Raw genomic sequence first — 22,187 nt, 5'->3', positions numbered from 1 at the left:
GTAATGGCTGATGGGTATGAAATGAATATGTGCACATGTATGGGAACTATGTGGATATTTGTTTGGCGAGAAAAACCAACACAGGTTCTCACATTTAACCTCTGAGAGCCTCAGGTGTATTTTCATGGACCTGTCACCATAAATCATTCACAAAGCTCCAAACCATGTGTGCAAGTTCCCTTCTCTAAATATCTCGCATATCATGCATTTCAGGTCATGTGTCACTATATGTGCTTGTTACTGACTTTGCAGCACCTTGCAGGGACTGAAGAAAAGTCACAGAGAGAGACAAAAGGTGTTTTTCAATCAATGAAAAACACTTTAAATGTTAAATTTTAAGGTTTTTGGAGCTCGCTGTCTGTATTTTATATCTTAATATCTAAAATACCAGTATAACAGGATCAATGAACCACAAAGTAGACCTGATTATCTACCGTGAAGTTGAATGAGTTAAATAAGGTAATATCATGCGTGATATTATGATGAAAAACAAACACACACAAGGTGTTTGGCAGGGGAATAAAACACCAACTCCCACAAAAATGTTTAATTGACTCCTCAAACATTATTTACACAATTCCAGAAGAACAACACAAGTGCCAGATGACAAAAATGAAGAAGACAGTTCCTACACAAAATAAAAACACAGAATACTTAAATAAAAAGGAAGAGTCTTACACTATAGTCTAAATCAAAAATGAATTGTCTAAATATGTTTAATGAATCAAGATGTATACAGGATAGGAAAGTGCTTCTCTCTCATGATGACATTGTTCGTTTTCCTCTCTGGGATATTAAAGAGGCGGTCTAAGGCAGGACTTGTCAGCGCTGTGACTGATGCCCTAGCATTATCTGGGAAGTGCACTTCAGGCCTCAATAAGTTGGCGATTCCCTTTACATTCTGATTTGGATGCTACGCTCCAATAGTTTGTGTTTACAAGGAATCTGACTGCTTGGCACTAAATGTAGAGTGGACCATAAGACTCAAAACACAAGCAGTCCTTGTTGCATTTTAAGAGATTTATTGTTGTTTCGGTCTCCTTTACATCAAATCAGTCCCAGTAAGGTTTGTGATTGTGTACTGCAGGACAGCAGAGTGCTTTTGCTGATTCGTATTGCACTCATTGGATCGCACAAAGGAGGCGAGAACTGCATTAAAAGGAGGATCTTCTGTTTTGAAGGCATCAGTGGCTATTTCTGAAAGCTTGTACTTTTATTTAGTGGGTATTTTGTGCATTATCACTCCATGCCAATGTAGCAGATGTAAGAGATTTCAGACACACTATCCAGATGTTCAGTGTGTCACGAGAAACTCAGTCTATCACAGATTAGAGGATAAGAAGGCAATTCAAACAGAGATTTGACCTGACATCCAGTCCACAGTTCATACAGTAGAATTAACTGATATGTGACATCACAGACTACTAATATTTCTCAGCTTGAGGCTAGGCTGTTAGCAACAGTCTCTGTCCTGTATTGCAGCTATATGGTGCTGTACAAGTAACACACTTTACATGAACTGCAGCACTATGCAACCTCTATAACCCTATGTTTAAAGGGAGCAGAGCAAGTACAAAACTGCAAGGCAACAAAAGACATTCAGAAGTTAGTATTTTTTTGTGCTACAGTAGCAAAAAAAAAAACAAAACAAAAACAAAACAAAAAAAAAAAAAAAGAAAGAAAAAAGAAAAACTGTTGGGCTTTTTTTTCAATTGCTGTAGCGCTGCTTGGGCATTTCACAATAATAATCACAAAATACCACAGCAAGCAAGTTGACTAAAGATTATCTGTGTCAGCTCTGAGGCACCACTGCTAAATATTAAATTCATATAAAAATCACAGGTAAATGGTGTTTGTGATGAGGAGATATGAATGATACAAAAACACTGTGACAGCAACTGGCTTGCTCAAATACAGAGACACAGGAAGAAGAGTCTCACCGCTGAAATTAACAGGGGCTGTTAAAACAGTGTGGGATGCGATATTGGTCAAAAAAGTACTGGAAATAAAACAGCAAACTGGCCCACTGTGAACAGATATGTAGAAGCTGTTACAATAATGTGGAATAATGTAACAGCTTAACATGCACAAGCAGTTCAAAGTAAGGACTTTCAACCACCAAAATTAATAAAGACTATACATTCCTCAATTTTCTTTCTAAGAGTTTTTTTTATGTATATACATCCATCTACTATTTAGCCTTTTTTCACTTTTAATGTTCCAGCTCTCTTCTGTGTGTCACCAAATTGGACAAGCCAGGCTGTGTCAGTGAAAGGCACTATAGAGAAGAAATTACTGCATCACAACTATACTGACACACACTACATCGGAACAATGTCTAATACATTATTACATGACCGCTTGAATTTTTTTCATGTCAGGTGAACTCTCATCCATTGGCAGAAACAGGGTTGGACCAGACTCCACTTAACTCTCCTCAGTAAATTAAGAAAATATCGTTTTTGTGGGAAAATATTGGTAAATATGTTTTGATTCAGTTTGTATGTAGATTTTATTTTATTTGGATCTTTGAGTGCTTAATTGGAAATTTCACCGATCTCCATTTAATTTCTTGAACTGACTGAGGAGAAGTGGTAGTGACCCAACAGATTTTAAAACTAAGCCCCTTCACCAATCAAAAAACACACACACAATCACAAACACACACACACGCATACAGTGACATCGGTGGCCCTCTTGACACACATTGGACCATTCAAGAGCATCCCCAGAATCCTAGGATTATAATCCTACTCTTATTATTCCTCGCCACTATCCAGGAAATGCAGTGGCAGTTATTGAAGCCCCCTGTTATCCATCTATCCTGCATTTGTACTGCAGATAACTACATTGAAAATTAAAAATAAACTTTACTTAAGTGACTGGTTGTCAGTGGATGTTCAAAATCATATGATGGCTCAAACAGTGACAGAAAATAGGAAATAAAAATTCCACCTGTAAGAATTCAGTACAAAGTTAAACGTCTACAACATCAAAATTCGTCACTGGTTTCTATTCACACTGAATTACTAGAACTAGAAGGTCGCCATACAAATAACAATAAAAAAGGTAGTTCTTTAAGTTAGCCATCTCATGGTCATACTTAATTAGAGATCTAATCTCTTTATTGGCCCCTCTGAAAAAAAAAAGTTTTTGGATTTCGTTTAAAGTAGAAAATTTGACCAATCAATTCAATAAAGTCCTATGTTATAACAATCATAAAACCCCTAAGGTTCACATATTACTTGCTTTTTCTTATCTAACTCCTTTTACCCCACATATATTCACACACACACACACACACACACACACACACACTAATGAATAGACACAAACACACGACACGCGTACACTCACGCACACACACTCACACACGCAATCAATAAGACAGAAACACACACAGCCCTACTCTCGGGCCTCACAGTAATTTAGCTCTACAGATGATAGAGCCTAACAGTGAGATTGCCACTTTGCTTGACTGTAGTTGGTCCAGACAGTCGTGTGATCATCGCTGGTCTAGGAGGAGTTCAGCAGGTTGCTAAGGACTGCAAAAAGGAAAAAAAAAATGCACTGTAAAGGTCAAAGCAATGTGCGTATAATGTATCTTATGTGTATTTATGTATGTGTGTGTGTCTGTGTCATACCCTGGGGATCTGACTGAGCTTCCGCTGCATCGGCTTTGCGTGCAGCTTCTGGATCGGCTTCTAATCACAGAGACAGAGAGTCAGTTATAGTCAAAAACACAGACAAAATGATGTAGACAAGGCTTCACGTGTCAATTTGAATTTCGCCAGCATTTAGCTAATTAACTCCTTTTCCTTCTCATTAGCATAAATGACTTTATGGTGTCCCTTCTGGCAAATTTAACAAAGTGGGATTTATCCCCCCTCTATAATTGTGAAACTATACAGCCTCACTGACCATAAATTAAGTATGACAGTGAGAACACCCAGTGGGAGTTTCTGGGATGTTAATATTTCTCGGCTCTAATTGCTTATTATCACCACCATGAAAACTTGTTTCATTTTTTCTGGTGTAAACGTGCAACACTATTCATGTCTGTGCAGTCAGGACTTCCCATGTGTCGTCAGTGGAGCAGCTCTGGGCTGTACATGCTGATTCTAATTACAAACCTCATTCTCAAGATTTCATCTGAGGGAGAATAATGTATTTTCATTAATAGTGACTGAGCTGTCTCAGAAATCCACTGAGGAATAAGACAGATGAAATTCTAAAAGTTTTTCAAATTCTGAACCCTGATAAATACCTGCTATTACAATTTATATTCACGGTGTAATCCTTATTCTGACTCTGACATTTGCCTTAAATCACTGAAGAGCTGAATGGCCTGTTGTTCATGTTGACTGTAAATGAAAACTATGCTGAACTGGCAGTATTGCTATGCAGGGTGTTTGTGACCTGAGTGGAACTGACAACACTTTCTAAGGGATAAAGCTGAGTCTGCTATGTCTGAAAGGATTGCTGACCTCCAAAACTTAAAACACACACACACAGGCACCACCCATCTCATGCTTGAGCCTGGCTAAAGACAAGTGTTACAGTTGTTCGTACCCTAAAGGCTGAGAATCTGCTATGATCCAGGTCAACTGTATACAGCAGTATCCTGCATGTCTGACTCTAAAAGCATTGTATGTTGTGATGTGGCTTGACGTAAGCTGATTAAATGACAGTATGCTCAAGGTGTGACCATCTTTGAAAGCACTGCATGACTGCTCTTATAACGTCAATTGGATAAATAAATGAAACAACAAAATCCTGGTTTGCAGCTCATTGTTTAGGAATGTTCAGGCTCTGAAGGAGTTTCTTGTAAATTCTGCATAGTCTAGTCAAATATGAAGCCCTGTGTACAGCAGTGAGGTATTGTGTTATTCAGGTTTTGTCTTTGGTTAGTGAGAAATCAGCAAAATAATTACCCTGTCTATTTTTGAAGCAGAGTTTCTTCTTCTGATAGGTGAAGTATCCCGTAACTGCTCCAACAAGAGCCACACCAACTGTAGCGAGGATGCCTGCTAAGGAGCTGGAGCTGCCTTCTGCAGGAAACAAAGGCACAGACAAGACAAAAAAAAAAAACCAAGAACACTTAACACCACTGCACCAGAGCTGCAAACGATACGTAGTCGACTTTGGCAATATCATATGAGAATACCATTTGAACTCTGAGCATATTTTGTTACACAGATGTGACCGCACTGTGTGAAATGTTTTACAGTGTAACACCTGCATATGGAGATTGTAATGTTCAGTGTCACCACAGGGTGCCAAGTTGCAGTTGAAATAATGAATGGCAATTCAGCAGTGTGGCTCAGTAACATGTGCCTCTCTCTCTCTCTCTGTTTGTGTGTGTGTGTAAGTGAGAGACAGAGAGAGAGAGTGATGCATCATCTTGTTTCAACATTTTCTTTTCACTCGTCTATTCCATAATTTAGACTGCTAAAAGAAAGCATTCACAGTGACACCATAAATCGCTCTGCACCTGTTACCCAGTTACTATGACAACGATCTGAATAGTTTTCATGCTGTGTCATAGCATACAGCAAAAACATTTCATAGTCTATTAAAAGCACAGAAAGCAAACACAGACAACTTGATGAGAAATCTTATCTAAACTACATTAAAAATACTCCATTACGAGTGGAATGGAAGTTTATGAGCAAATGTAATTATATAAGTGATTCAAGATCAAGCTACTAATAACCTTTATATATTATAAGTCTTTGGTCTTACTGATAAAATTAAGATTTAACACATGAAATAGCAGATGTAAGGAGGTGTCTCCACTAAGCTACACTACAGGTGCTATATTCAGTATTCAAGGTGTGATAAAAGTGACTTTCCAGGTCATCTGGGGCTAAATTTGGTTGTTTAATGACTATATTATGGTGCTAGGACCTTCTGAATTTACTGTAAATGAGGGAGGTAGAAGGCTACAGGCTACAGGCTACATTATGAGGCAGAGCAAACGTTGCTGGTTAAATGAAATCTGCAACTGATTTTGTGCAATTAAAGACTGGAAATATGAGAAAAAAAGAACTCTAATATACTTGATTATATGCTCTGAGCTGCACTTTATTGTTGTTTTACTTGACAACTCTAAAAACTAGCTCTTTATTGTTCCTGCTGTGGCTTCAGTCAACACATGAGTAATAATGGCAGGATATGCTGAAGGGACAACAGAGAGGGAGATGAAGAGGAGAGGGGGTGTGATGGGTGAGTCAGCGACTTAAGAAGAAAGAATGAAAGGGTACAGTAAATCAACTGATAAACAAAATTAAAGGTGAGAAAAACAAGGGAGTGGCATCAGTCTCGCGTGACTCAAGGTGAATTAAAAAAGGGGGAATGAGTCATTGAAATGAAGTGGAATAAACTGGAAGAATGTAGTGAATCAGAAAGAGGAAGTGAAGGTGGGTGAAGACACAGACATGTATGAACGTGCACGTGCACAAATGCAGAACATGCAACACCGGCGCACCAGTTTGTGTGACGTAAAAAAGGCTGCATGAACAGACACACACACACACACAAATACAGCGTGCATACACAGAGAGATCTACTGACAGACAAGATGCTCTATGGAAACAGAAATGTAAGGGAACGTATGAGAACTATGTGGTCAGCAGTCACAACCCCTATCACATTAATGTACGCTACATGGCTGAAGTCAGTCAGAGGTCAAAGAAACACCTGGTAGCCACAGTAGATCCTGTCTATGTATCAAGATCTATCACTTATCTACTGTGTGTTACTAAAATTGTCCCATGAGATACGATTTCTCTGGAAGTATGATTTCTTTAGAATGTTTATTTTTTCCAGTCTGACTTCCTGTCATTTCATTGTGTGATGACTGACAACTGATAACTGATCCATTGCTACTTACACAGACGCACTTCTCACTAAATATTACAGCCATCACCATTTGCCTCCCTTGCCTGAACTTGTTGTTCATGAAATTACGCAAATATACATACTGATGAAGATGAACAGTGGGGGAATGGGTGGGTAGTGTGGGTAGTGGTGGATGTGTTCAAAACAAAAAAAAGAGCAGAATGATAACTCACCTTGGGCCTGAGGTTGGTTTGCTGTTTAGAACAGAGAAAACACATATACAATTAGCAACATGGAACACGGAAGCATTTATTTACACAGGCACGAACATGCACCTGTTGTTCTGTTGTATCTTATGTTCAGTTTGACATTCAGGAACAGAAGCTACTTCCAGCGTGAAAGAGCTTCTTCTAACAGAGGTAGCGTGACTACACTCGAGAATTCATAGTAAAACACTTAAAGAAAGCCAGTTACGGACATCGTTTGAACTAAAACAATAGTCCAGAGGCATTTTGCCCCTGAGTCTTGTATCCTGTTTTTATTGTCAGAAGCATGCCAGTAATATCCTGTGTGCGTCACCAGTTTTCAGAGCTTCATAAGCTCTTCTATCAGTGCCGTCGCCGCAAATCTATTTCTGAATCCGATTTAGATTTGTGTGATTTGGAATGAAGATGGCGTGATGTGATTATTTTGCAGTATGCATGTCTTGACCACGAACACAAAAAAGGCCTTACCTTCTCCTGCGGCGCCAGCAACATTTGCTAAAGAGGGAGAGAAAGACAGAGAAGTGATTGAAAGAGCATGGAGAGCAAAGACATTGTCATATAAATGTGTTGATGTATGTTACAGTCTTTCACAATTGCTGAAACACATTTCTTGAAACCTTCCAAAATTGTAAACACACAAACTTGTCAAACTACATTCACAAAAACCTTGTGAATGACTCTTCTTACAAAATCAATCAAAAACAATCACCTCAAACCAGTTTTAACTGTGCTAAAAATCAAAGGCTGTTTTTACTGTTCATTCATTACACAACACACAAAACAATGGAAATATTTGTGTTTAACTTCTGCTCCTGTTAAAATGTATGTGTCACCAGTACGTGTGTGTTTTAGTGAGTGAAACTGTGTTTTGTGAAAAAGGTGAAATTAGATATGCAACTTATGTCTAACTTGGTGAAAATTTTGCCAAAACACTGACTGATGCCAGAAATGGGTTCAGGCCACTGAGCATTTGATTAAGAGAATAGAATTTAGTGTTTTAGCGACTAATAAAAACTGTAATTATTGTGACAGATTGCAGAGAACAAAAAGCAAGGAGCAAGATTATTCTCTTTGAGGTAGTTTATCCCTCAGAGGGATTTAGAGGTGTAGAGTTTCTGTCCTAACTGGTCTGGAAACACACACACACACACACACACACACACACACACACACACATATATAACTCTGCATGAAGTGTCAATTCTGTAAACTCACAGAGATGCTTTTATAATATCAGAGAGATCAAATATCTTTGATTAAATCTATATGCAAACAACCCTGTTATCTTTCTCTGTGCTGCCTGTCTGTATATGCCTGTGCCATCATGGCTGCTCCGTACCTGCTTCAACTTGACGAAGCCGCTAATAACAGAGCACTAAAGAAGAGCGCCTTTCACTAGATTATAATGATTATGCTAGCATAATGAATCAGCTTTCAGATGGGGACTAAATGGTGAACGTTGAGAGGGGCTGCCTAAGGGAAATCTATTGCTCCTGTCTAATTACCTTGTGGCTAGTGATTAAAGTTTCTGAACACAGGAGGTAAAACAAGTAAATTCAGTTTCTTGTCATGGGAACAAAGCTCATTAAATTAGAGTGGCATGCTTGCAGTATAGAGATCTACCAGAAGAATGTCTCAAAAGACAGTTTACAAGGCACAGTCTGAAGTGTCAAGCGCTGCAAACCATCTGGGGAAGGTAATACCTTGTAGTTTTGATCCGAGACTACAGCCAGCACACCAGGCGCATAAAGATGGCCTACCTCAAGATCTGATGTCATTGTTCATAAGGCAGTGGTCATGTTTTACGTAATAAGACTTGATGCCAGCTTCAACAGAAATGCTAATAGAGCAGGAGAAATATTTAAATAGCTTTTTGTGCCGAAAGGTGAGATAATGACAAATATCTATGGGTTCATTTAGCTGCGCTGCTCAGATAAGACAAGGAAATACAACTTCTCAAACGAGGGACGACTGGTCTGACTAAGTCACGTGTTGTAATTTACATATTCATAAAGTCTCTAATGTCAGCATTTCCAAAGAAATTGCAGCATATAAACTCCCTGCTGATATGTGTAAATGTAGCCAACTGTGAGTGTTGGGATTTTATATGTACTTGTGAAAAAACAAATGCTAGTTTGGGGTAACAAGGATAAGTGAAGATGCTGCCGATCCCATAGATGTCTAGACACTGTGGTAAACAAGGCTTATCTCACTGTGCCACATAGTTTCAAAAAGCATAAAGAGTGATAAAAAAAGGCATCCATGAGAATGTGGTAACTAGGAAACATAGTACAATTCCACTTAAACTGAATTATCTCTTCACCTGTGCCTGTTTGTATTGGTGACTGTGTACCTAAAGGTTCTTGTGTGCACCGCTTTATACTTGGGTCATTTGAAGTTATTGGTTACAATAATAAAAATCAACATTTTAAAGCAGCAACAGTCATTCGTTGTTTGTGGTTGTAATGTAACTGCAATATGATGGGGGCATTTTTTTCTTTCTTCTAATGTTGGGTATATCCCATGGGGGGTGAACTTCCTTGGTTCCAGCAGCAGCAGCAGCACCAAAACAATTTACACCAACCACCACTGTACAAAACTCTCCGATGCTGTCAATCTTACTGGTGTCAAAACTTCAACGAGAGAAGATGCTGGAGCAGTGTCAGACACCCCTGTAAAGAGGAGTGCTAGCATAATTCAACAATTGCATAATTAATGGTGATATCCAGATAAAAGTTAATAATCACCCCAGGCTTTAACCGTGCTTTCCACTGCATATGTGTTGCTGTGTCTGTGTGTCGTTTCATCTGTGTTTTGCTGGGCAACCACTTTCCTAAATGTCACTGAATAACTACATCGCTTGGTGGAAGAACCATTACTAGTTGTGAATAAATTATGGCATTTATTGTTGCTTTTTGTTTACTTAATGGAACCCTGCCAGGTATATGTAGTAAACATTTTATAAAAGCAATAAGCCATCTGCTCCACTTCATGCCTCACAGTGCCCCTTAGCTGTTCTAAAACCATAGAATTGTTAATCAGTAGTTACTAACCATTGTTTCCTATACTGTGGCCCTTTCCTGAAGGTGCTTCGGCGTCCACTGTAGGGTCTTTCGGCAGAGCATTTTCCAAGTTAAAGTCTGCATTGGTGACAGAAATGCAATATTAATCCTTCACAATCCCACCCAAGAAGAATATCTTCCATGTGTTTGCCAAAAACATGTCATCTCGCGAACACATTATTCTACACTGTTCCATGTTAAATTATTTAATGGTAATATCAGCCATCCTAGAAGCTCTCTTAGTCCAGTCCCTCCAGTCAGTGCACTCAATAAGCATTACCAGCTCTAAGGGTGTGATGGTGATCCTGTGAACTAGTGTTGACTTAAATTAAAGGATATTAACTGTCAGGAATGATACCTTACCCTGACTCTATGATCACTAGGGGGAAAACCCCATGTGTGACTCAGTGCACAAAGCAGTATCAGGCTGGGCAGGGCGAGGTCAGTCATCAGTGAATTAACTTATGGTAGACAGAACCTCACAGGCATAATTATCCAGTGACCTATTCCGATGGTACATTGTATTGTGCTCACATTTTAAAGCACAATTTTTCACAGATGAGTGTGTGCAATGAAACAATATTTTTAGCCAGATACTCAGATTCTCCTCTACTGTCCAGCCTTTCTTCTTTGATTCATCCCTGGCTTATCCATTAACCTCCATTAACACTTTCTCCTCTCTGCCATTTCATTTTACTTTTGCTATTATCTCTCTTTCCTTTTGTTTTTCCATCACTGCTTAAAAGTGGGGCCCAATGTCCCCTCCTCTCTGTCATCTCCACCTCTTTATGGCTTTTCTCCCCACCTCCCTTCTTTATCCTCATATCCATTTCTCAACTCTTTTCCTCTTGTCACCACCATGGAAGAATGTTCCTCGGTTATCAACGTGAAAAAAACCCTGAACCCTGAACTCTCAATGACATCCATGTGTTGTTTTTTTTTTTTTTTTTAAGCATTACTAAAAGAGAAGCTAATTACCAGCCAAACATAAAATACAACACCACTTTGAGCAGGACATGTTGAAATAACATCAGCGTAAAAGTAAGAAGGGAAAGGGCAGTTTTAGAGAGGGAAGGGAATGGAGAAGAGAATACAATAACAGATGAGTGGACATTTTAATGGTGATAAAATCACCCTGAGGTAATTGGGAGGTTTCTTTACTTAAACCATACCACACACAATTTAGGAGGTAAAAATGTATGGGCCAAAATCCAACCTCATAACCTTCCTAAATGATTTGTATTTTCTGATAGAAAAGCACATCTGTTTGCCATTAATTTGCTCAGAAAATAGGGAGTTGCAGCAAAATAGTTCATGATAACTCATGGAAGCAGGTCATGTACTTTTTTTTTTTTTTTTTTTTTACAATGATTGATAACAGAAATTATGAGGGGTCAAATGAAGACACAGTGGAGATCTAATGTGTGATAGTTGCTCATGGACAGGTAGCGCTGTAGTCAGAAGTCAGTTTACCTCAAACACAGCCCATGCAGAGTGGAGCTGGAAAAGCGCTCTCCTCAAACACTGTTCAGAGAATTTGAGCTGCTTAGAGCCTACGCTGTTGCCCTTTCTGTGATGCTTTAAAATGCTGCTATGAAGGAATTATCATTAACATTAACAGAAGCATGAATTCATCACTTCAGTGTCTTTGTGGATTCATACCATAGTTACTGAAATATACTGTTTTTAATTATGCTGTCCTGAAGTGCTGTTGTATGATGAAAAGAACCTCTGAGTCATACATATAAGCAATTATTTGCAGTGCGTCTTAATGCTTTGTTTGGTTGAAGACTTGGCTCCAGAGAGGTGGAGCTTTATATATTGTGCCTAAGAATTTTAGAGATTGTTAAAATGGCAGAGGAGAATAAAACTTTAAAAACAAAAACTTACCATCATCCAACTTCGGGGCAGTGTCTCCTGTAACTGTTGGCAAAGACAAAGAGCAAAATCACCCTCCATCCAAAAACCTCCAAACCCAAGAGCTGAGCCCAGACAGGAATCCCCTACATCAGTTGGTGCTGAGGCTAACTGTCCCCTCTCAAACACAATCTGACCAATCTCACAACAATACTACTCCCCAAACACCAATCGGAATAAACCACATTATAACACAATGCAAGGAAACCTTTTTGAAACACTGGAAAGCCAAAGTAGATTAGAGATTAGTTATGTGTCGCTAAACAGAGATAATGAATTGGCAGAATATCTGTTAACTGTCAGAGATAGAAAGCAGAGGCGGATCCTGGCCAAGCAGACACAGTGACCACTGCAATTGCACAAGGAAGACACAAAAAATCATGGCAACCGAAAGAAAACAGGACATCACTGTCGGACAGGTGGGGTAGAGAGACAGAGATGCACTTCCTCTGAAAATGTAAATCATTCAATGGAATAAGGAACATTTACTTTAACCACTTCACCTTGATACTTTCATGTCAAAAAAGCACCTTTGAAATTGAATTTGAAATTTGAACACTGTAAAATCCACTTTGTAAAATAGAGAGACACTATTATCAACAGCCGCACAGCTGTGGAAGACTAGTCTGTTATTTTTTTTTCATCTTTAATACAATTACAAAAGCAGAAATTGAGTTTCCTGATCTCAAAAGGAATTTGTGTTTACAAAATTTACTTAAGTGTGGCAGCGCACATAGCCAGCAATGACAGAATGACAGAAAGGAGCAGTATATGAATGCTTATCAACTTCTCATTTCTCTTTATTATACTGTATATAATATATATTTCAAAATCACATATTTTTAAGGTATACCTAAAAACCTATATCTATCTATCAACACTTATAGATTTGTGTGCTCTCAGTTGCAAGAACTGTATTGTATTATACATAAAGGTCTTTCTGTTATTTAGACTACACTCTGATATAAATGGGGTGGACACAATGATAGAAACACCTGTCAGCATAATTCAATACAATTCAATAGCACCATAAACTGCATCCTAATTATTTTAATCAACACCTTTTCTAATAGATCAGTCCTGCTCTATTAGGTACACCTACAAGTACACGCTCAATCTAAAATATCTTAGCATTCATTGGCTCTCACCCACCCACTCAGGGTAATTTATTTGTTCCAGGTTAATTAAGAAGAAAAAGAACAAAATAAAACAGAACATGGAAACAAGCATATAAATCTGTGCAGTCTTGAATGGAAGTTTTTGCCTGAATTCATGAGTGTATGTACGAGAGAGCGCATATTATGCACCCAACCATGTAGATTCTTACCTGTAGGGACCTTCCTTCCTGTACCGATCTCTGGTAGTTCATCTCCCTCTGTTTGTCCTGCATCAGGAGCTTGATCAGTTGGTCCTTCTGGTTTATCTTCTAAACCTGGGGTTGTCTCTGGTGGGGCTATTTCTTCAGGTCCACTCTATTAAAAATGTATTATATAGTATACGAACAAATAGAAAGGACGCATTAATTACTCAATAGCATAGCAATGCCTGTATAATATCTGTGTTATACAATACATGCCGGTTTTATATAATTCTAATGAGGCAGTTTGTTAGACTACAGTGTATTTGTCAGAGTAGGTTTGAGTAAGATGTTGCATAGTATTTTCTCAAAACTGTTTCTGTCCTCCACCTGAGCCGGTGTTGTATCAGTGCTTTCAGTAGTTTGTTCCTCCACATCAGCTGTTGGTAGCTCTGGATCAGCTGTTGGCTCTGGACAGCAGAGGGAAAGAATTAGATGATTGATTTGTGTTTTCATCATCCATTTTAATGTAGATTCCAAGCAAAACCAGAGAAGTTGAAAAAGTATTTTGCTATACCTTCACACAGTGAGAGGAAGGAGTATGTGGCACCTTGAGGGTGGATTTCAAGGAACAAATGCAGAACCTACAAGGAGGCCTTAGTCATAAAATGTACGTTTTAGTATGAGGTCTGTGATTTAAGCTCAGCCTCACGCTGACTCAAGAGGTTAGACAAACATTTGTTCTTATCACTGCTATCACTGTTGCTTCTCAGTGTAAATTATATCGTCCCTGGTGGCACTGGAGTGTATGATTAAAGGGGAGAAAAAGCAGTGGATGTCATGGCAGAAAGCAAAATCTGCTCTCTGGTCTTTGATCCCAAATTAGATTTTTTTCACTGTGGCTGTATCAAAAGTGAAGATGTGACTGATCGAAATGTTGCACAGCAACAGTGAATAAAGAATCATTTTGTACACAAACAACGGTGTAGGACGAATGTCACAAAAGTGAGGAAATTCAAAGTATTGTATTTGTGTCAGAATAATAATTTGAAATAAGCGCACAAAACATTTATTTCAGTTTCATTATCATTTTCAATGTGCATGTTTACACTCCTAACCTTGTGTTTTTGCAGCTTCTTCAGTCTCTGTTTCTACTGCTGAAGTAGGTTCTTCCTCTGGCCCCACGGCTGCAGGAGTTCCCAGCCCTTCATTCTCAGGTGCAGGAGTTGTTTCTTCTGCGACCCCAGCTGCAGGAGTTACTGGTTCTGGTTCCCCAGCTCCAGGAGTCACTTTCTCTGCTTCATCATCTGCAGGATTCTCTGGCTCCTCTGCTTCGGGTTCAGGGTCACCAGCGGGCTCAGCTGCACTATCAGTAGGTGGTACTTCCTGTATTCAGAAGATTTGTATCTCTTGAAATTCAGTTTGCATAACTGATATCGTCCAGAAAAACAACTTTCCAAACTTTTCAGGTAGTTGGAGGTTTGCAGAGAAGTTGGTCAGGAGACACCGAGCTGCCATTACGTTTCAAGCCAGTAAACTTTTGCTACATAAGACCTGCTTTATCCAACCAAGAACTAACATCTGGCACAACTGACATGGCTCAGCTTATCAAACAGCTGCCTGAGGATTTAGAATTATATTTTCTTCAGACCTAAGTGAACTTGACAAGATGACAGTCTGGTTACACTGAGAAGCACTCTTAGAGACATTCTGAATAATTCAAACGGCCCAAAGCTGGGCAGAGGTTCTGGGAGATGCCAGGGTTTATAGATATGTATGCACTACGTTAGGCAAATATTCACCTACCCACCCTCACATTATTCTTTTTCTATATAATTTGTTATGTCACATAGTAAGCCCCAAACCATACAAATATTCCCTCTCCTCACCTCTGCTGTATGGTCAGGTTCCTCTTCAGCGTTAGCTTCTTCATCGACTTCTGGCGCTACTACGTCAGGGGCCGGGGTGTCAGGAGCCAGGGCGTCAGGGCCCGGGGCATCAGGGCCCGGGGCGTCAGGGCCCGGGGCGTCAGGGCCTGGGGTTTCAGGAGCTGTTGTCTCTTCTTCCGTTGGGGCTGGATCATCTACACAAGTGTGAAGGAAGAAAAATGAAAAAAGAGCTCACATCAAGTGAAGCACTGACCACTGGGACATATCATTATTTCAAAAAGTGGGGAAAAAAATAAAGGGCTATTCTGAAACCCTGGTGCTTCAGTGAACATCACTCAACTGACAGAAGCCTGTTCAACTATTGTTTCCTTTTTAAAAAGAAGAAAGTGTGTCTCAAAGGGAGTTCCTTGTGTGTTTGAAGTCAAGCAACTTCACAAAATCCCTAAAATTCATTTTACTGTCCAATATGTTGTGTCTTCCATTGTTTATAAGCAAAAAAAAGCACAGATATAAATCAAATCTAACGTAGAACCAATAAAACCTAAAGACTGGGTGGTGATTAGTGTGACCATTGGTTAATAAAAACTGCATGACTTGGTCCATCTGTTGTCCTTTAAAATCATTAAAATCATCTGTCTAATGGTTGTCAAGATGTTGTGCATTCAACACATTCTCATGATCGTGACATGACCATCACCACACACACACACACACACACACACACACTCGGAGAGCCACACCCAGGCCTAATTGGTGCCTGATGTTAACGCTTCAGCCACAACTGGATGACAGACACATCGATCACATCTGACCTGCCTCAACATCATATGGAGTCTCGACCTCAGCACTGGCATCGCAACTCTGTGCTAATGAGAAAATACAAAGAGCATGTCTTTGTTAGTCTGTGTGTGAGATGGGCATGGTGTGTGTGTGTGTGTGTGTGTGTTTGAGCCAGTGCTGTGACATTCCCCTGTTGAATGTGAGAAGCTGAAACAGCAAACTGTGCTCTGACTCGATCGTCCTTTGCTCTGCTGATTTCAGCAGGACCCTGATGCTGGTTCACTGGGGCAGTGCCTTTTTTTAAAAAAACAAGTACCAACCATTAACTAAGAGATCTAGCCGTCGACAAATTATGGTAGGAGTGAGGCTATCCTTCAAGCTGACACAACTGTAATAAGATAGCTTGAAAAAGTAGGGAAGAAATGCACAGCAGGTGGCACGGGTGCCAAAATGCCTCCAATACAAGAAACAGAATAAAAATAACATATCAAAAAGCTATCAGGGCTTTGCTGCTCAGCACCATAACACTCTTCCTTAATGCGCTCACATATCTTTTTTAGAAGTAGTGAATTTCCATTGAAGGATCGCTGCGTTTGCCAAGTGAGATTGTATCAGAGTCAGTGAAGCCTTGAGGGAGAGCGGCACGAAGACATCTGAAGTATTTCCATCATACCATAAATTCACCAGAGGTGTGCAGAACTGGTGACACCCTAACACCACCCCAGAACAAAAATCCATACACACAGGTATGACTAAACACACACTACATGCACTGAAATATGAATATGAGACATGTAGACACTCACTGCACAGATGTATGGTGACTGACACAGCAACAACAACAAGCGGTGTTGGTGTCTCTCCCTCCCTGTTTTTCACTACACCACTTTCGCATCCAAGGCCAACATCCATCAGTGTGATTTATTTCAAGTTCAAACAGCAATCAAACAGCTTAATAACAGGACGGCATGTGTGACGACATGTATGTGCAGGGTGTTTCTGTTTCACTATCTCTATGCCTTCCTTGGAATCCACTGTCTCCATCAAGGATGCACTGCCTCACGCCATTCAAGGTAATGAGGCGGAAATAACTTAAGATGCCAGGTGATGTGCCACACCAGTGGACTGAAAAGATGAGATAAAACAGAAGAATGAAACCTCAACCAGTGCAAAAGTGCCCATTAACCTGCTGCCGGCACTTTTTTTTCTTTTTTTTGACTTGACAGACCAGGATTTCTGTTGTGTGTGATGTGTGTGTTTGTATTTTATGCTTATGAGGAAATGAGTGGCACGGCATTGTGCTTACATGCATGTGCGTGTGTGTGAGAGGTATGTGGCTCTCATGTAACTTCTCTCTCTTTTTGTTGCTATTCCATAGAACATTCTGTTCCCATCTATCGGTTTGCCACTTCCTCCTCTAATAACCTCTGGTACAAACACCCCACCCCCACATCCACCAACACACACACACACACACACACACACACACACACACACACATGCTTGCAAACTTATAAAACACCTTCTCCTCCTCTTCCAGTCCAAATGTACAAACAACCACATGTTCACACACACGTTAAGTCCATGTGCATGCTCTAGTGCACTTTCACTCTCACACCGAGTTAGCGGCGCACTGTTTTGTGTTAGCGCAGCAGTGAAATAAGTGGTTGCACATCCAAACCTCTCTCCCTCCCCTTCCTTTCTTTTTGTCTTTTAAGTCTCTCTCCCATCTTTCCTCTCCTCTCTTTCTCTCCCCTAAACTCCCTCTGTTTCTCTGCCACTGCTTTCCCTTGAGGCTGATGAGTCATCTGTATATCTTTGACATGGCTGCACGCTATTGTGCGCGACTGTACAGCATGTGCAGTGATAAACTGAAGAAAAAGGTCCCAGAGGAAACTGGTCTTAAGTCAGACCAGTCCACACATGTGGGAAACCATAAATCTTTTAGTTACAGTGTTCTTTTAAAGACTAGTGAAGTGGTTTGATAGATCAATAAACAAACATCTTTCTGTCTTTCATATGTGTCGAATCATCTGACGGAGAGAACACTTTGTGACAGGACCTAAGAGACAAGTATATAGCCTAGCCAAAGAAGTTACTATGCTATGAAAGGAGTAGTTTGACATTTTGGGAAACATGCTTATTTGCTTTCATGCCAAGAATTAGATGAAAAGACTGATACCACCCTCATGTCCGTACAGAGAACAAAAAGCTACAGCCAGGAGCCAGTTATGTTAGCTTAGCACAAAGACTGGCAGAACGGGGTGGAAACAACAACCACCTCTAATGCTCACTAATGAACACTTCATACATTGTTTCTTCAAGTCCTACAAAAACCAAAGTGTAAAAAAAACAAGCTGCCAGGGGTTATCTGGTCATCACCATGTTTTTCTCAGTTTCTACTCTTTATGCTAAGCTAAGCGGCTCCTGGTTGTAGCTTTAAATGTAGTGCAAAGACATGAGAGTGGTATCAAACTACTAATCTAACTCTCAGCAAGACAGTTTCCCCAAATGCCACACTATTCATCTAAATTTCAACTTCACCATCCTTCTTGGTGTGTGTGTGGGCAGACAACAGTGGGCATAATAACACATGACACACACAAGACCTAAAATTTTGCCTATTGAGCGTAATGACACTTTGTGAATTATATGTAACTTGAAGTGACTGGCTACAAACAGGAAACACCCCCCCGCTGAATGTCATGCAGAGTGGAGCTTTAATCTGTAACAGGAAAATGTTTCTGTGATTGAAACCAATTTGACTTTTTTTTGGCTGGAACATGGAAAACACCCTTTATAAGATACGATCAAATTCATTTCCCTGTTCTTTTCATTACAGCAAAGAGATTGGGACATCTCCTCGTATTCACAACAAATATGGGCATCAGCTTTCGTCAATGTGGGTGTTCTGCATGCATCGACATGCTTTAAAAAATAGCCTCTCTTCTGACAGAAACAAAATTTGCCCTGGCAAAAGGGCAAATCAGAGTTCATGGGAGATGTGGCACCAATTGTGAATTAAAATGAAAGATGTGTACATAATATATCATTTACAACCTCTGTGACAATTTGTGCTTCTTATGAACAATTCACATTCAGTCTTCAATGAGCAACCACTTTCGGCAAGTTACATCATGTTGGTGAGCTACTCTGACGAAAGTGAATACAGCATGAAGACCATGCTCAAAGTATTATGTACAGTATATCAGGTTTCAAACACTTTATGGAAGCTTGAGGGCTGGAATTGTACTTTATGCTGGTGTCACTGTTTTGATATTCAAATAGTGACATGTGACGGAACTGTTTCCCTTGGCACCTGACATCTTGGTAAACCCGACAATAAAAAAATGAAATTCCTCATATTTCCACCATGTTCACCTTTTGTTTTGGAAATTACACAAGGGCAAATAAGTCAGTTCACTGCCCTTTCAGCTGTGTAATGCACAGTGCTGAAGAGGCCTTATTACATAAATCCTGGGGACTGTTAATTGTGCCACAGTGAGAGGAACTTCATTTTCTGACTCTTCTGGTTCCTGGCCGTAAGATTGCGTGCGATCACCCATTGAGCATTGTTTAATTGGTAATGATGCATGTAGATGCATGTGTGTGTAACCAATAACCAAGCCTTTCCCTGTAATAGTACCCTAGAATCTGTCTGTGCATGTGTGTCAGGCGTAAAACAACACCTCTACACCATTGTTCTGTCAGGTATGGTTCTATTGTGTGTTTGTGGGACAGACAGTGTGGTGTTTACCCCAATCATGCACACCTTAAAACTGCCCCCATGGGAACAGAAAATGTGTGTGTGTGTGTGTGTGTGTGTGTGTGTTTCACTTATCCACCAAAAGAGAGATTTATGTGTTGGCAGTTGAAGGTGTAAACACAGACAAGCCTGCACACACACATATTGTACACACACCTGGCACACATCACAAAGCCCTTTTTGTCTTTCATCTTCCTCTAACACACACACGCGCACACACACACAAAACTTATGTCTTATATCTAAAACTTATGTGCACACTCACATTAATGAAGCACTCTCATACTCCCACATGTTCTGTACATTAAAGTTATAACCCACACCCACCCACACTCTCTCTCTCTCTCTCCCACACACACAGATGCTGAGGGCCCTGGAGGAGAGGAAGGCGCTGAAACTAGTTGTGTTGCTGGGTGTTGTCTACAGCTGGTGCTGGATCTAGTTACTGGGATACTCCCTGTCCTTTACTTCTATAACTTACACACACCGTACATGAGGTGCGCACATGCAACTGACCCAGCACCCCTATCTGTTTCAGTGTGACTACGAACACACATACACACATGCAAGAGAGCAAACACACCCACTGAGATTTCCTGTGCCTCAATACACCAACATCCACTGGGTTTACTGTGAGATTTACAGCTGAGCAAATTAGAGAAAAATTGTGTGTGGGAAAGAGAAAGAGGGGAACATGTGTATGTGTGTGTGTGTGTGTGTGTGTGTGTGTGAGTGTGCGTGTGTGTGTGGTTCCTCTCTGGTGGTTTTTCGAGTAATAAAAAATGAACCGGTAGAGTGAGATTGCTCCAGATAGCATCCAAGTGCACCAACGTTCAACTGAATTTCTGTTTGCATAATGATTAAGAGGCCTGCTGTCACTCTGACTATCTCTCTCACTAGTTTCCTCCTTGTATATCTCTTTGTTTTCCCTTTCAGTCTCTTTTATCTCCCTCCAGCATCTCCCCGACTTTCCCTCTAATTTTTGCCAGTGTCCGTGTTTGTTTCAGTTTTATTGCACATTCAAACAATCTGAAACCATTGCATGTGCCGCAGGGCAGGGCAGGGGCCCATGGGCCAGCTGAAGATGAAGGAAGAGAAGGGAGCAAAAAAGATATAGAGAAACAAAATGCAGAAAGGATCAAATATATAAACTGAGGAGAAAAGAAGGATGAAAGAGAGAAAAAAAGGAGGAGAATTACTTATGTAAGGACAATGGGTCCACCACACCCCTGTGGACCAAAACTCATGTCCAAAAAGATACGGCCACATTACATGGCACACCTTTTTTCACGAATAATGTCTGGGCGGGATGAAGAATGCAGAGCATTATCTAAAATTCATTCAGTCAGAACAGATTAAAAGAGGCAGAATACACCTAGAGGTGAATTCATTGGCATGCCAACGGGAAGGCTTACAGACTGGCAAAAGACACTGGCGATTGCATGCACACACACGCACACACACACACACGGATGAGTAATCAGGAAGACTGGCAGAGGAGGAGGCGAGAGACGACAGAATGAGAGAAAGATAGGTGAGAGCCAGAGGGATGTAAAAGTGGAGACAGAAATGGAGACTGATGACCAACACACAAGGAGACAGGCAGACAGACAGACAGACAGACAGGCAGGCAGGCAGGCAGGCAGGCAGGCAGACAGACTACATAGATAGATAATAAAGATAGATAGATAGATAGATAGATAGATAGATAGATAGATAGATAGATAGATAGATAGATAGATAAATAGATAGATAGGTATAGCTACATGCAAGGAACAAAAATAAAGGGCTGGGCTGAGTTAATTGGAAAGAAATCATTACCTTGTGCCTTGGCGCTTGCAGCCAGCAGGCTTCCTAATAGCAGAATCCACAGGTATGACATCATGGGAACACGGTGTTCTGTCTGCAAACAAACCGGGGCTCAGTCTCGCTTTCCACGGCCTTCAAACTGGACAATTAACCGGCTTGGGGGTTTCAGGTGGATCTGGAGGGCGTGTGTGTCGGCGTGCCGGTGCGTTCTTGCGCGTCGGATCAGACCGGTGGCGTCTCCAAGGTGCTCAGATGCTCGGCTCAGTGCGCGCCGCCGCGGATCTGTCGTCCTCCCCTTTTGTCTGAATTGGAGGAGAGTGGGTCCACTCTTTATTAAGGTGGGCGGGTCTTTTCTCTCAAATAAAGGCACGCAGGCAGGGCTGGGTACAGCGCTGTCTCGGCACTCATTTCTCCGAGTGGCTTTGCCAATCAACAATTTGTGTTGTTACTCGTCTTTCTGTTAAACCTGCTCAGTGTGTTAAAAACACATTGCTGCGCAGAAACATCCTCTTTCATTCAAGTCGTCGTCCTTGTAGTTACGGAGAGCACCGGCAGCTG

General features: G+C 40.5%; 1 protein-coding gene across 2 annotated transcripts; it reads right to left on the bottom strand.

Moving 5' to 3' along the window:
• Nucleotides 1-507: 507 nt before the first annotated feature.
• On the bottom strand, nt 508-21,933 carry LOC139608595 (uncharacterized). Of its 2 annotated transcripts, XM_071462569.1 has the most exons (12): nt 21,642-21,933; nt 15,275-15,468; nt 14,504-14,771; nt 13,776-13,855; nt 13,416-13,560; nt 12,062-12,094; nt 10,163-10,249; nt 7,578-7,604; nt 7,077-7,097; nt 4,935-5,051; nt 3,645-3,704; nt 508-3,545 (listed from the first exon to the last, which is right to left on the bottom strand). In XM_071462569.1, exons 1-12 carry the CDS (start codon nt 21,703-21,705, stop codon nt 3,517-3,519), a joined length of 1,125 nt encoding a protein of 374 aa, XP_071318670.1. In that variant the 5' UTR covers nt 21,706-21,933; the 3' UTR covers nt 508-3,516. The 2 variants fall into 2 exon arrangements, with proteins under 2 accessions (XP_071318670.1, XP_071318746.1); XM_071462645.1 differs by lacking the exon at nt 10,163-10,249 and having other exon boundaries at nt 21,642-21,848.
• Between the last annotated feature and the right edge of the window lie 254 nt (nt 21,934-22,187).

The sequence above is a fragment of the Trachinotus anak genome, unplaced genomic scaffold (assembly GCF_046630095.1).
Source record: "Trachinotus anak isolate AG129_WGS33_773 ecotype Australia unplaced genomic scaffold, CSIRO_AGI_Tana_v1 ptg000001l, whole genome shotgun sequence".
Taxonomy (NCBI): Eukaryota; Metazoa; Chordata; class Actinopteri; order Carangiformes; family Carangidae; genus Trachinotus; species Trachinotus anak.
Note: the sequence above shows the minus strand (reverse complement) of the source record. Positions and strands in the feature narration are given on the sequence as shown.